Genomic DNA, 13,533 nt, shown 5'->3' with positions numbered 1-13,533 from the left:
AGTGTTCATTTTCCTGTGGTTTATATGTACTTTGCAACCTCATGCAGCAAAGTTACTAGCATCAAATTATTTGAGTTTTCTACCTACTACTTATTAATCTCTCTGCAGCGTCCCCCCCCCCCCCAATTTTCAATGTTCATTTTCTTTTTGGTTAGACTTTGATTTCACATTTTTCTACCTCCCTCCCCCTCCCCTCCCCCTCCCCCTCCCCTTCCCTTGTCAGCAAGTAATCTCTTATAGGTTATAGTTATAAAACTATGTTAAACATTTCCATATTAGTAATGTTATGAAAGAAGAATCAAAACAAAAGGAAACAAAAACCACGGGAGGGCAAAAATACCAGTAAGCATAAAACAAAATTTTCAAGTCTAAAATAGTATGCTTTGATCTGCATTCAGACTCCATAGTTCTTTCTTTGGATGTGGATGGCATTTTGCACCACAAATCATTTAGAATTATCTTCTATCATTGTACTGCTGAGGAGAGCCAAGTCCATCATAGTTGATCATCACAACATGTCCCAGCATGTTTTTTAAAAAATTTGTACACATGCATAAACTTTAAAAATTGCTGAATTTTTTAGATACTTTAATTATATGCCTAATTATTAACCACCAAGTTTCCTCAAAATCTAGTATTAACTAATGACATTAGTTATGGAGTTTTGGAGACAAGCAGATACTTAGGACTAAAGTTATGAAAAGTGTGGGGAGACTCACATAGGAGAATATCTCCTTGGTTTTGTACTATCATTAAAACTTAGAAAGTGAAATTGTTTTGTGGCTAATTGAACATATTCATGAATCAAGCTCAGTTACAAATGTGTGGTGATAAAACATTTAACTCAACCTAATAATGCTGTATCACCAGTAAATTGTGGAGAGGAAAGCCTCACAGACTCATCACTGCTACCAAGGTGATTTATTGAAATTGTTTTAACTTGTAGTTCAGAAGCTAAATGACTAGTTTCAAATTGCCAATACTTATTTTTGAAATGAATGGGTCGGTGGTGAGGAAACACAGTTGCAAACTATTTAAAGTCTCATTATCATTGTATGCTATTAAAATTGCTTGTGAATAACCAATTACGATTCTGTATCTTATTGGATAGCTATAAAACACATCATACTAATCTGTTACTTTGTGATATGTTTTCAAAAGTGAACAGAATGAAGTGATGTGAATATTTGAAATTTTTTATTTTTCCAAATTTATTGGGAATATTTATCGAAGCCTATGTATTTTTCAGTCTCAACCTTCATTTTAACTTTCAAAATATCCTTTCAGACTGTAAGGTCAGTATTCTTATGATAAATGTGACAATGTGGTAGTAGTGAACAGAGCAACTTGCCTTGGAGTCTTGGACCACTTGGATTGAAGCTGTCCCACCTCTGACACATATTGAATTTGTGAACTTTGGTAGTTCTCTTAATTGCCACAGGGGACTTTTTAATACTAGTTGTCAAATTGTTAATCTGCATTGGAGAAAGTAACTTTCTTACCTTGATTTGCCTACACTAATGAAGTCACAACCAAAAAATGCCTCATAAAAGTCAGGATTCATATTATTTAAGGCTTGGTCATACCTAATACTTAACATGAGGTATTTTATGTTACCAACAAATTCAGTATAAAGTAGTAATTAATATGTGGTATTATAAATGTAGCAATGCTACATTTTAACCTCTAGGATAATAATAATAATAATAATAATAATAATAATAATAATAATAATAACAAAGTTTGTTCTTCATTCTCAAAGAGGACCATGACATCAGGGAGGTGATGCCAAGACAGGTATATGAATTGGATTTGTATGAGGGGATACTGTACTAAGTCATCAGCTTCACTTTCTTCTCCAGAACTATCTGGGTCCAGTGGCCAGATACATATGAATCATGACAACTGGAGATGACCCTGGATATGGTTTAAGTGACTTGCCTAAGGTCACACAGCTAGTGAATATCAAATATCAGAGGTTGGACTTGAACTTCTTTCCTCCTGACTCCAAGGCCAGTGCTTTCGCCACCTAGCTGTTCTCCTAGGATAATAAAATTGTAGATTGAAAACCAGGAGTTAGAAGTCAACTAGTCTAACTGCTCATTTATGTGTGAGTAAATTAAGGCCTAGAGAGGTAAAATGATTTGTCAGAAATGACATGACTGTAATTCAAACTTAGGCCTTCCAGGCTCCAGTTGAATGCTCTTTCCTCTGCCCTAGAATAGTATTCCCATATAATTTGGAAGTGGAATGATTTTACATTTTTTCTCCCAATTTTTCCTTTTACTTACTCTTTTAATTCAGGCTTAATTAAATGCTAGTTAAACTGTGGTAACAGCTTTAGCTTACATCGTTCTTCTATTCCTGTTTCTGTAGTGCTCTTTCTCTTGTTTTTTCCCAATCCCATGACGCTTGACCCATATGGCCAGCATTTGGGTCTTTAATTTTTTCTTTTGTTCCAGCTTCCTTTTATCAACTAGAATGCTGGTGTCATAATATACCAGTCTTCATTTATGAAGATGCTGTAGTATTATAGGTCATACAATCAACATCTCATAGGATCTGATATTTAGAGCTGGAATGGACTTCCGACTCATTATTTTACAGATGAAAAACCAGAGGCTCAGAGAGATTGTAACTTGACTGTGGTCACACAACTAGTAAGTATCACAGATGGGATTATATTACCCTATCTAAAACTTCAGGCCCAGTATTGTAACTTCTATGCCATGGTGCTTTTCATTTGATTTGAGTCATTTTTGAGTAGTGAGTGAAACATATTCAGAATGATGCATCCACATTTTTTCTTCCAATCTCATTTGGATCAGTATGTCACATCATCAAAGTTATGAGCTCAGCCCATATGGAATAAAGTCATGTTAGTGTTGAATGGATATAAATTCAGTCATAACATATAAATTTATGTACAGATACACCTCTGTCTCCAAGGAACTGTGAACCACAATTTGACTAGCTTTGAAAATTTGTGCTTTTACTAGCCAACTTAACTGAAAAATGTAATCTATATGAATGAATTGTGTTTGTTTCCTTACAGCCAGTTGCTGAACCAATTCCAATCTGTAGTTTTTGTCTTGGTACAAAGGAACAAAACCGAGAGAAGAAACCAGAGGAACTCATCTCTTGTGCTGACTGTGGCAACAGTGGTATGTAATCCTCTATATTCCTTATAAAACTAGTTAAAAGAGACATAGTAAAATATGGTTAACATAATTCATATGTCTTCCATGAATGAGCTGTTATAATTTGTATAATTTTTCTTTTAGGATTCTGGGAAGAGAGTCTAGTCAAATAACCTTTTGCTTGACCTAGACTCGGATGATCTGGTTGTGTGACCCAAATTTTGTTTAGCTTGATGAATATATTGTTAGTTTTACTCAATCCTTAGTGATTAAAAAAAAACAGCCCACAACTTTCTGTAGACTTAATTTTCCTTCTGTTTATCCTCATACTTGCTCATGAAACATCTGCTAGGAGGAACTGCAAATCATTTTGGAGCTATTGCTGGTTTCTTTAATAATCACTATTTGTTTTGCTCAGTTTTGCCAGGATGAATGGGACTGGGATGATTCCAAATTTGTTTTCCCTAATGTGAACCTGAATTTATCACATTGAAAATAGATGCCTGACACAGCAGTTTAATGAGCAATGGTGTCGATTTAAATTCTGTGCCTCCAAGCAAGATTTTCAAAGGGGCTTCCCATAAACCTCCACCCTCAGAAGCATCATCACTTTGCACTCTAAGAACTCTTCTTTACTTTGCAGGAATGGCTAAATAAGTAAATTACTCTCTTCTTAATATTACCTACTTTGCAGAGCTATTGTCAGGAAAACACTTTAAAAATTAGGGGGTGGGAAGGTAAGAGAAATTGACCAGTGATGTGACTGGTTTGTATTAACCCTGCATAAAGAAACTTCTTTAATACAAATCAACACCAGTGCTGAAGTTTAGTCTTAGAGAGTTGTCTAAAGTCCTGGCAGGTAAGTGATTTGCCCAGGATCATTGATGTTTTCATTAATGCCTTTAATCTATTTTAAAACTATATTAGGGGCAGCTAGGTGGCACAGTGGATAGAGCAACGGCCCTGGAGTCAGGAGTACCCGAGTTCAAATCTAGCCTCAGACACTTAATAATTACATAGCTGTGTGGCCTTGGGCAAGCCACTTAACCCCATTGCCTTGCAAAAACTAAAGACCAAAGGAAAACTATATTAAAAAACTCCCTTTTCTCCTTTATTGTTGTATTTCTTAAAAGAGTGTTTGCACTCTGTGCCTGTACTTCTCCAACTACAACATCTTGTAGTATTCCATAGGTTCCGTTCCCACTACTCTATTGAAACAGCTTTATCTAGGAGTTTTTATGATTTTCTTAAGGATATATCCATTGACCTGATTAAAATCTAGCATTCAGTTATTAACCTCTAGGATTTTTCTGCAAAATTTGACATAGTTGACCACACTTTTCCCTTATTCCCATGACCTCTTTGTTTTTAAATCCTGACAATTGTGCTTGAACATTTTTCTCATGTGTCTTTCCTTTTCCATTCTAGTTCAAGTTCATACTGTTTGTCTTGTTGCAACCTTCTCCTAAGTTTTTCCCCTTTCTAATTCATCTTTAATAATACTGCTAATATGTTTTTCTCAATATACTACTTTGATTATATTATTCAATTGCTAAAAACCTGTTACTCTCAAAGTTTAAATTCTTAATTGTAGTATTCAGGTTTTTAGCAGTTTGACTCCAGTCATTGACTTTCTAGAGTTCTTTCATACTACTTCCCCCTGTATATTACAGCCAAATCAGACCAGTATGTTCCTCTTTTATAATTCTGTCTACTTCTGTCTTTCCAAATCGTAAGTCATATAAAGCCAACTTGCTAGTCCTTTCCCTCCTTGTGGCTAGTGACTTTCTTTTGAACAGCTTCTTCCCTCAGCCCTATTGCTTTCCTTTTCAGATCCCAGCTGAGAATGGGTGCTGCTCCAAGAATGAACCTAAAAGTGAAAATTGCTCTTGCTTTGTTTGCCTCCTTTGCAGTGAGGACTTCCTGTTGTCTTGTGGCTCATAAGAAATCTATCCATGAATGTATTTTTTTTTCACTTAATTTAATATGTAACTCAGAATATCTACACAGGTGACACTGACAAAATACAAATTGCTTTTATAATGTGAATTATAAAATTAAATCTGTCACTTTTCTACATTTTGTCCTCCCTCTAATCTCACTTCTAACATTCCAATAAGCAGATTTGGCATAGATTCAAATTGGCACCGTATTTTCATTCATTGTGATAAACACTTAATATTAAGAAATACTTAAAGTAATAACATTTACCTAAATAGCAGTTTTAGAAATGGCAGCTACATTTGCTGCTATTGGTGGGGAGGGGACATAGGAGCTTTACATTAGGGAATTGATAAAGCAAGGTAATAGGGTAGATAACAGGAGTAGAAGATCTTTGTTTCCCCTAGGAAACTAGGTGGGGAATATATCTAAGAAAGTTTCATCAATATTCTCATTATTGCAACTTCAGGGATCACTTGTATATTTTGGAATTCTTTCTCTCCCTGACTCTTGGACTTAACTCTTTAATTTGTGAAAAGCAATGTTTGGAATGTCAAAGAACCTTGAGAAGACTTAAATGAACTGATGCCGAATGAAGTGAGTAGAACCAGAACATTGTACATAATAACAGAATATCATGCCATGATCAGTTATAATAGATTTAGCAATACAATGATCCAAGATAGTTTCAATAGATTCCTGATGAAAAATGCTATAGATATTCAGAGAAAGAATTATGGAGTCTGAGTACAGATTGAAGCATGCTTTCACCTATTTGGGGGGGGAGGGAGGTTGGGGATTCATGATTTTTTTTCTCTTGTTCTGTTTCTTCTTTTACAATGTGATTAATATATATATATATATATATATATATGTATATATATATATACATATATATATATATAAGGTATATCAGATTGCCATTTTTAGGAGGGAGGGAGGAAAATTTGGAACTCAAAAATCTTATAAAATGAATATTAAAGAATGTTGAAAATTATCTTTATATGTAATTGAAAATATAAAATACCCCTTAGATAAAAAACAATGCCTGATGATGTTTCAGTCAACCCTCTAGCAAAACATCGCATGTAGGTTTCAGTTGGTTCTCTGTTCTTGTTCCAGCCTTTGCCATTCTTCACTGACTAACAATATCAAAGTTTCTTATAATCCCAATATTTCACTTTCTTGGCTTAATTCCTACTTCTGTTTTCCACAAATTTTTTTTAAAGAGTAGAGATCTGAGTCACTTTGAGTTTACATTAGGTAAAGTCCGAAATCCTCTTGAAATTTAAAGAATGCTAGAGAAGGGATAATGTGACATCAGACAATCCTACCTACAAATCTTTTGGCATAACTCATAAAGGTAGATTACATTCTTCTCCAGGGACAGAACATTTTCTTTTTCTTTTTAGGTTTTTGTGAGGCAATTTGAGTTAGGTGACTTGCCCAAGGTCATACAGCTTGTAAGTCTGTGACAGGATTTGATCTTAGGTCTTCCTGACTCTAGGCCAGTGCTCTATCCATTTCACCATCTAGCTGCCCTAAGGGACAGAACATTTTGTAACTCCTTGCTAAATCAGTTGTGGTAGACTTAACACCTATTAATATATAGCTCAAGCACTCAAACCCCAGATCTTTAAAGAAAGGTGATAATTATTAAAGGAATTATACCTTAATAGTATCAATGGTAGACAACAGGGCACAAAAATATTGCTTGGCAGGCTATATTAGGAACTATTTCTAAATTAAATGTAGGACATATTACATTTATGGCTATAGCTGTGTATACACACACACACACATTTATAGAATAGTAGCAAAGAAACATAGTCAGCAAATGTTTAAGCAAAGCAAAACAATACAAACTAGCATTACATTATCAGAGAATCTGTAAACTGACAGAACATGATTAAGCAGTAGCATTTATATAAATAAACAGAAATACAATGCATAACTGATAAATACAATAAAATATTTGTATATCATTAATCAAGTACACATAAACAGAGATAAGCATCATTAAACAAGAATGATGACTGTGCATAGAATACTGAGGATTGGTCAGACATACAGGAATTATAAAATAAAAAGTACATAGAATCACAAAAATCCATTTAAACGGGCATATCAAGGCAGGCATGGTCACCATTACCAAATGCTAAATGAAGTCTAGAGGTGCAACTAGCTGGTGCTATTGGAGATACAATACTGGATTTGGAGTTGGGAAGATTCATCTTTGTGAGCTCAAATCTAGCCTCAGAAACTTTCTGGCTGTATGGACCCTGGGCAAATCACTTTATCCTGTTATGTTTCACATTCTTAATCTGTAAGAAAGGAGTTGGAGAAGGAAATGACAAGCTAGTGTAGTATAGTAACCCCAAATAGTGTCACAAAGAGTTTGGAATGATAAAAAAATGATTGAACAACAATATAGAGATCTTAAAAGGATAAGAAAAAGACTGTTGGATTTAGGAGTTTGGAGATTGATTATTAAATTTAGAGTTTCATTTGGTTGGTAGTGATAAAAACTAGATTGCAAATGATTGAAAAGTGGGCAATAGTGATGCAATAAAGAGATGAACAAGGATAAGTAAAAGGATTGACATACAGCAGTGAGGGTCCAGTTGAGATGAGACATCTAAATTTTTTGAAGTAATACGATTATGTGACTTAAAAGACATTCAGTAGTACTTCAGCAAAAATAGAGAAGTAAATAATACAGAGTTTGGGTTTGAAAAAGTAATGAGCTGTGATAGGCCAAAAAGATAAAGTATTCCTTTGTGATTGAATACAGTTGAATTGCTTAACTGAAGGATAAAAATGTTGTGGGAAAGAGAATGAGGTCCAAACATGAATAATTTGGGAAAGCAGGGAGGGGTAAAGTGATGAAGATTATTGTGAAAACAGAATAATTAGGAGAGAGGCTGCTTTCCTGAAAGGAGAAATAATTGACACCATCTTTCTTGGCCTTCTTAGGTCTTTTCTTTAAATGCTAAATGTCTCCACTTCCTCATGCTGATTCAACTACTTTTTTTTTTATCTAACTTCACAATTTGTCACACCTTCATAGATTAGAATGATAGTATTGACCTCTTTGATCAGCACAAGAATCTATTTTACTCATCTATTCTTATACTCATTCTATGACCTGGCTTCACTCCTTAGGACTGTTCTTTATCATATCTCCAGAAACATCTTCATTAATTTATCATACAGGTAGATCTCATCAGTGATGGTACTTAGATCTCATTTGGGTCCAAGTATTCTTTTTTTTTTAAATTTATTTAAGGCAAAAGGGTTAAATGACTTGCCCAAGGTTACACAGCTAGGCAATCATTAAGGTCAGATTTGAACTCAAGTTCTCCTGACTCCAGGGCTGGCGCTCTAACCACTGCACCACCTAGCTGCCCCCCCCCCCCCCCCATTCTTAGTCCCTTAGTCCCATGTCTGATTGGAGAACTGAGTAAAGAACTCCAAGACCACCCAATTTCACTAGGGCTCCTAGTCCAATCATAACTCATTTTTTCCAACAGTTGCATTCATTTGGACTGCAACCCTTTTTGGTGTTGTCTTTTCTCATTAGATTGTTAGCACCTTGATGGAGGATTGACCTTTTTGGTATTTGTTTTCCTAAAACTGTTCCTAGCCCTTAATAGGTGCTCATTGTTTAGTTGTATTTCACTCTTGTTGACCCCATTTGGAGTTTCCTTGGCATAGATATTGGAATGATCGCCACTTCCTTCTCCAGCTTATTTTACAGATGAAGAAACTGAGACTTAATAGGGTTAAAAACTTGTCCAAGGCTCACACTTGGATCTGATTATCCTGAGTCTGAACTCAGGTCTTCATGACACTACTTCTGGGGCTCTATCTACCATACCACTTAGTAGCCCCTTAGGTATTTAATAAGTGTTTATTGACTGAGGGCTTTTCAGTTAATTTAGTTTTGTTCAAGGAAGTGGGGAGAGTTCTGAGCAAAAGTAAAGTTGAAATAATAGTGATGCCAAAAAAAAGAACATTTAAATAAACATTTATTAAACACCTATTATGTGCCCAGTGCAGCACTCTGAACTTTTAAAAAAATGTTCTTTCTTATTATAAATTTGATTCAACATCAACAAACATGAATATTTACTACTACAGAAAAGAGAAAGAGGATGATGGCATATTTGAGTTGTAAATCTTATGTCTGTAGTGTTTGAAAACACATAGGAAATTTTTAACACAATGGCTTTCTTTACTATTACCCTGTTTATCTGAGTCTTCTGAACTTCCCTTCTTCTAAGTTTATTTTTAAATGTTTGATTGATGCTCTTTTTCTTTTTCATTTTGTTTCACTATTGCTGTCTCTCCTACTATTCCCTCTCACTCCCCTAACCCACCAAAATCAAAGCTCTTTTTTGTATCAAATGACTCATGAAAAACAACTACATATATTATGTCTGAAATGGATGTCTTCTGGTTCTTCATTTCCCTGTCATCATCAGACTTCTGGAGTGATGACAGACCAGGATTTTGATCATATAGAGTTTGTAAATCTTTCACAGTTGATTTTCTTTACAGTCTTGCATCCCTTGTATAACATGTTCTCATGTTCCTTCTCACTTCAACCAACCATTCGATTTCATCTATTAAGTGCCTATTATGTACCAGAGAATAGGCAAAAGGCAATTTTTCTTAAGGTTATAATCTAATGGAGGAAACAACATGTAGCTGAATACACAAAGCAAGATATACATTAATTAACAGAAATAATTGATAGAAGGAAGATACTATAATGAAGCAGGCTTGGGGAAGGTTTCCTGTAGAAGGCAAGATTTTAATTGGAACTTTAAAGGAAGCCTTGGAGTTTAGCAGACAGAGCAGAAAAGGGAGGAAAGGTAACAAACATCCAGAGAAAATACCCAGAGCCTAGATAAGAGTCTCTTGTTGGGAAAAGCCCAGGAGCCATTGTCATGGAATTGAAGAGTACCTTTTAGTAAGAAGACTAGAAAGATTGGGAAGGCCAAGATTATGAAGGTTTTGGAATGTCAAATACCGAATTTTATATTTGATCCTGGAGGAAGCCAGTTGGAGTTTATTAAGTGTGACAGGGTAGGGTAGAAGTTGATGAAGTATTGATATGCTCTTACCTATGTATTAGGGGAAAATCATTATAGTGGCTCAATGGAAGATGGTCTAAAGGAGAGATTGGAGGCAGGCAGACCCACCAGAGATTATTACAGTAGTCCACACATGATGTGGGCTGCACTCAAGTGGTGGAGAAGCAAACATACTCAAGATATTGAAAAGGTGAAATCAACAGACATTGGCAACAGATTGGATGTTGGGGCTGGGGTGCTGAGAGATAGTGAGGAATTCAGGATGGCTCCTAGGTTGGGCCACCTGAGGGCCTGAAAGGATGGTGTTCCTTTTTACAGTAAAAGGGGAGGTGAGGAAGGGGATGGTTTAGATGGAAAGATAATGAGTTCTGTTTTGTATATATTGAGTTTGAAATGTCTGCAATGTCTTAAAGGCAGTTTGAGATAAAAGTTTGGAGATTAGAAGATGGATTAGGGTCATGATAGTGCATTTTATCAGCATAGAAATAGTAGTTAAAACCTTGGGAACTTGCTGATATCATCAAATGAAGTAGTATTGAGAGGAAGTGGCCCAGGATAGCACCCTGAGGGATGCTACTTTACCCTGCATTAGTTTGTACAATTCTTTTAATTTTTTTCTTTAATCCATCCCTTTTGTCATTTCTTATGCAACAGTAGTATTTTATTTGTGTCATATACAATAATTTGTTCAACTGATCTCCAGTTGATGGGAAACCAATTCTTTGCTACTTCAAAAAGTGTTACTATAAATATTTTTGTATGAATGGATTTTTGCCATCTTTGCTCTCTTTAGCATGTACTAGAAGTGGTATATATAGGTCAAAGGATATGTACAATTTATTGACTTTGGGGTTAGAGTTATAAAATACTTGCCAGAATTGTTGGTTCAATTAGTCATAGTTCCACCAATATTGTTGTTTTTTTCTTACATTATTTATTTTTCCAGCAACATGCAAAGATAGTTTTCAGCAATTATTATTTTTGGTAAAGTTTTGAATTCCACATCTTTCTCTCTCTCTCTCTCTCTCTCCCTCCCTCCCTCCCTCCCTTCTTTCCTTCCCCCCTCCCTGATAGAAAGCATTCTAACATGTATAACTATTTTAAACATATTTCCATATTAATTATGTTGTAAAAAAAGAATCAGATCAAAAAGGAGAAAAAAAATCCATAAAACAATTAAAAATTGAAATTAGTAAATTTTGGTCTACATTCAGATTCCACAGTTCCTTCTCTGGATGTCTCTGATCATTGTACTGCTGACATGAAAAAGTCCATCATGGTTGATCATCACTCCATGTTGTTGTTAATGTATGGAATGTTGTTCTGCTTTTGCTCATTTCACTCAGTATCAATTCACACAGGTCTTTCAGGCTTTTCTGAAATCCCATCCCTCATGATTTTTTATACAACAGTAGTGTTCCATCACATTCATATACCACAGTTTGTTCAACCATTCACTAATTAATGAGCATTCCCTCAGTTTCTAATTCTTAGCTACTACCAAAAGAGTTGCTATGAATATTTTTGTATATATGGATTTTTGCCCTTTTTTATGATCTCTTTGGGATACAGACCTAGTAGTGGTATTGCTGGATTAAAGGGTATGAACATTTTTTTTTTTTGCCCTTTAGGTGCAGTTCCAAATTGCTCTCCAGAAAAGTAGGGTTAGTTCACAACTCCACCAGCAGTGTATTGTTGTCCCAGTTTTCCCACATCCTTTCCAACATTGATCGTTTTCCTTTTTAGTCATATTGATCAATCTGTTGTTTTAATTTGCATTTTTCTAATCAATGATTTAGAGCATTTTTATATGGTTAGATAACTTTAATTTCTTCATCTGAGAACTGCCCTTTCATATCCTTTGATCATTTATCAACTGGGAAATGACTTGTATTTTTATAAATTTGACTCATTGCTCTATATATTTTTAAAATGAGTCCTTTATCAGAAATACTAGTTGTAAAAATTTCCCAACTTACTGCTTACCTTTTAATCTTGTGCAATCTTGGTTTTGGTTTTATTTGTGCAAAAATTTTAATTTTACATAGTCAAACTGATCCATTTTCTATTTTATAATGTTCGCCATTTGGTCATAAAACTGCTCCCCCTTACATAGATGTGACAGATAAACTACTCCTTGTTCTCCTAATTGGTTTATGGGTATCACATTTTATGTCTTAACTGTACCCATTTTGATATTATCTTGAAATAAGATGTGATATAATGGTTTATGCCTAGGCTTTGCCATACTGTTTTCTAGTTTTCCCAGCAGGTTTTGTTAAAGTGTAAATTTTTATCCCAGAGGTTTGAGTCTTTGGGTTTATCAAACACTAGATTATTTTAGTCATTTTCTACTTTCTTTTTGTACCACATCTATTCCATTGCTCCACCACTCTTTTTCTTAGCCAGTACCAAACTGTTTTGATAACTACTATTATATATTAAATTTTAGATCTGGTATGGCTAGGCCACCTTCCGTTGCATTTTTTTTTTTAAGGTTTTTGCAAACTGGGTTAAGTGGCTTGCTGAAGGCCACACAGCTAGGTTTATTAAGTGTCTGAGACCGGATTTGAACCCAGGTACTCCTGACTCCAGGGCTGGTGCTTTATCCACTACACCACCTAGCCGCTCCTTGCATTTTTTTTCAATAATTCTCTTGATTTTCTTGACCTTTTTCTTCATGTGAATTTTGATACTATTTTTCTAGCTCAACAAAGTAATTTTTTTGGTAGTTTTATTGGTATGGAACTGAATAACTAATTTAATTTAGGTAGAATTGTCATTTTTATTATATTAGCTTGGGCTGGCTACTCATGAGTAATTGACTTTTATCCAAATATTTATACCTGATGCTATTTGTGTGAAAAGTGTTTTGTAATTGTTTTCATAGTTTCTGAGTTTGTTTTGACAGGTAGAGTCCCAAGTATTTTATGTTGTCTACAATAACTTTAAATGGAATTTCTCTTTCTATTCCTGCTACTGTGCCTTGTCGGTAAAATATAGAAATGCTGATGATTTATATGAAGTTATTTTATAATCCACAACTTTCCTGAGGTTGTTAACAATTTGAGAAGTTTTTTAGTTGCAATGAATGACAGTTTTGTTTCCTTATTGTCTTCTATTTCTAATGCTTTCAATTTCTTTTTCTTTTCTTAAAGCTAACATTTCTAAGAAAGTATTGAATAATAATAGTGATAATGGACACCCTTGTTTCACCCCCTGATCTTGTTGGGAATGCTTCTGGCTTATTCTCTTTACATAAAATTCTTGCTGATGGTTTTAGATAGCTACTGCTCATCATTTTTTTCCTATGCTTTCTATGGTTTTTAATAGGAATGGGTGCTGTATTT

The 13,533-nt window shown here is 34.7% G+C and overlaps 1 protein-coding gene across 3 annotated transcripts in view; it reads left to right on the top strand.

The window, feature by feature from the left end:
- Positions 1 to 13,533, top strand: part of KAT6A (lysine acetyltransferase 6A) — a 158,951-nt gene that overhangs the window by 67,356 nt on the left and 78,062 nt on the right. For all 3 annotated transcript variants that reach the window (XM_074209018.1, XM_074209016.1, XM_074209017.1), the window contains one exon: positions 3,056 to 3,164. In XM_074209018.1, the coding sequence (XP_074065119.1) occupies positions 3,056 to 3,164 (109 nt within the window). The remainder of the gene's footprint in view (positions 1 to 3,055; positions 3,165 to 13,533) is intronic.

Source organism: Macrotis lagotis, chromosome 1 (assembly GCF_037893015.1).
Source record: "Macrotis lagotis isolate mMagLag1 chromosome 1, bilby.v1.9.chrom.fasta, whole genome shotgun sequence".
NCBI lineage: Eukaryota > Metazoa > Chordata > Mammalia > Peramelemorphia > Peramelidae > Macrotis > Macrotis lagotis.
This window is presented reverse-complemented; position numbering and strand designations above follow the sequence as displayed.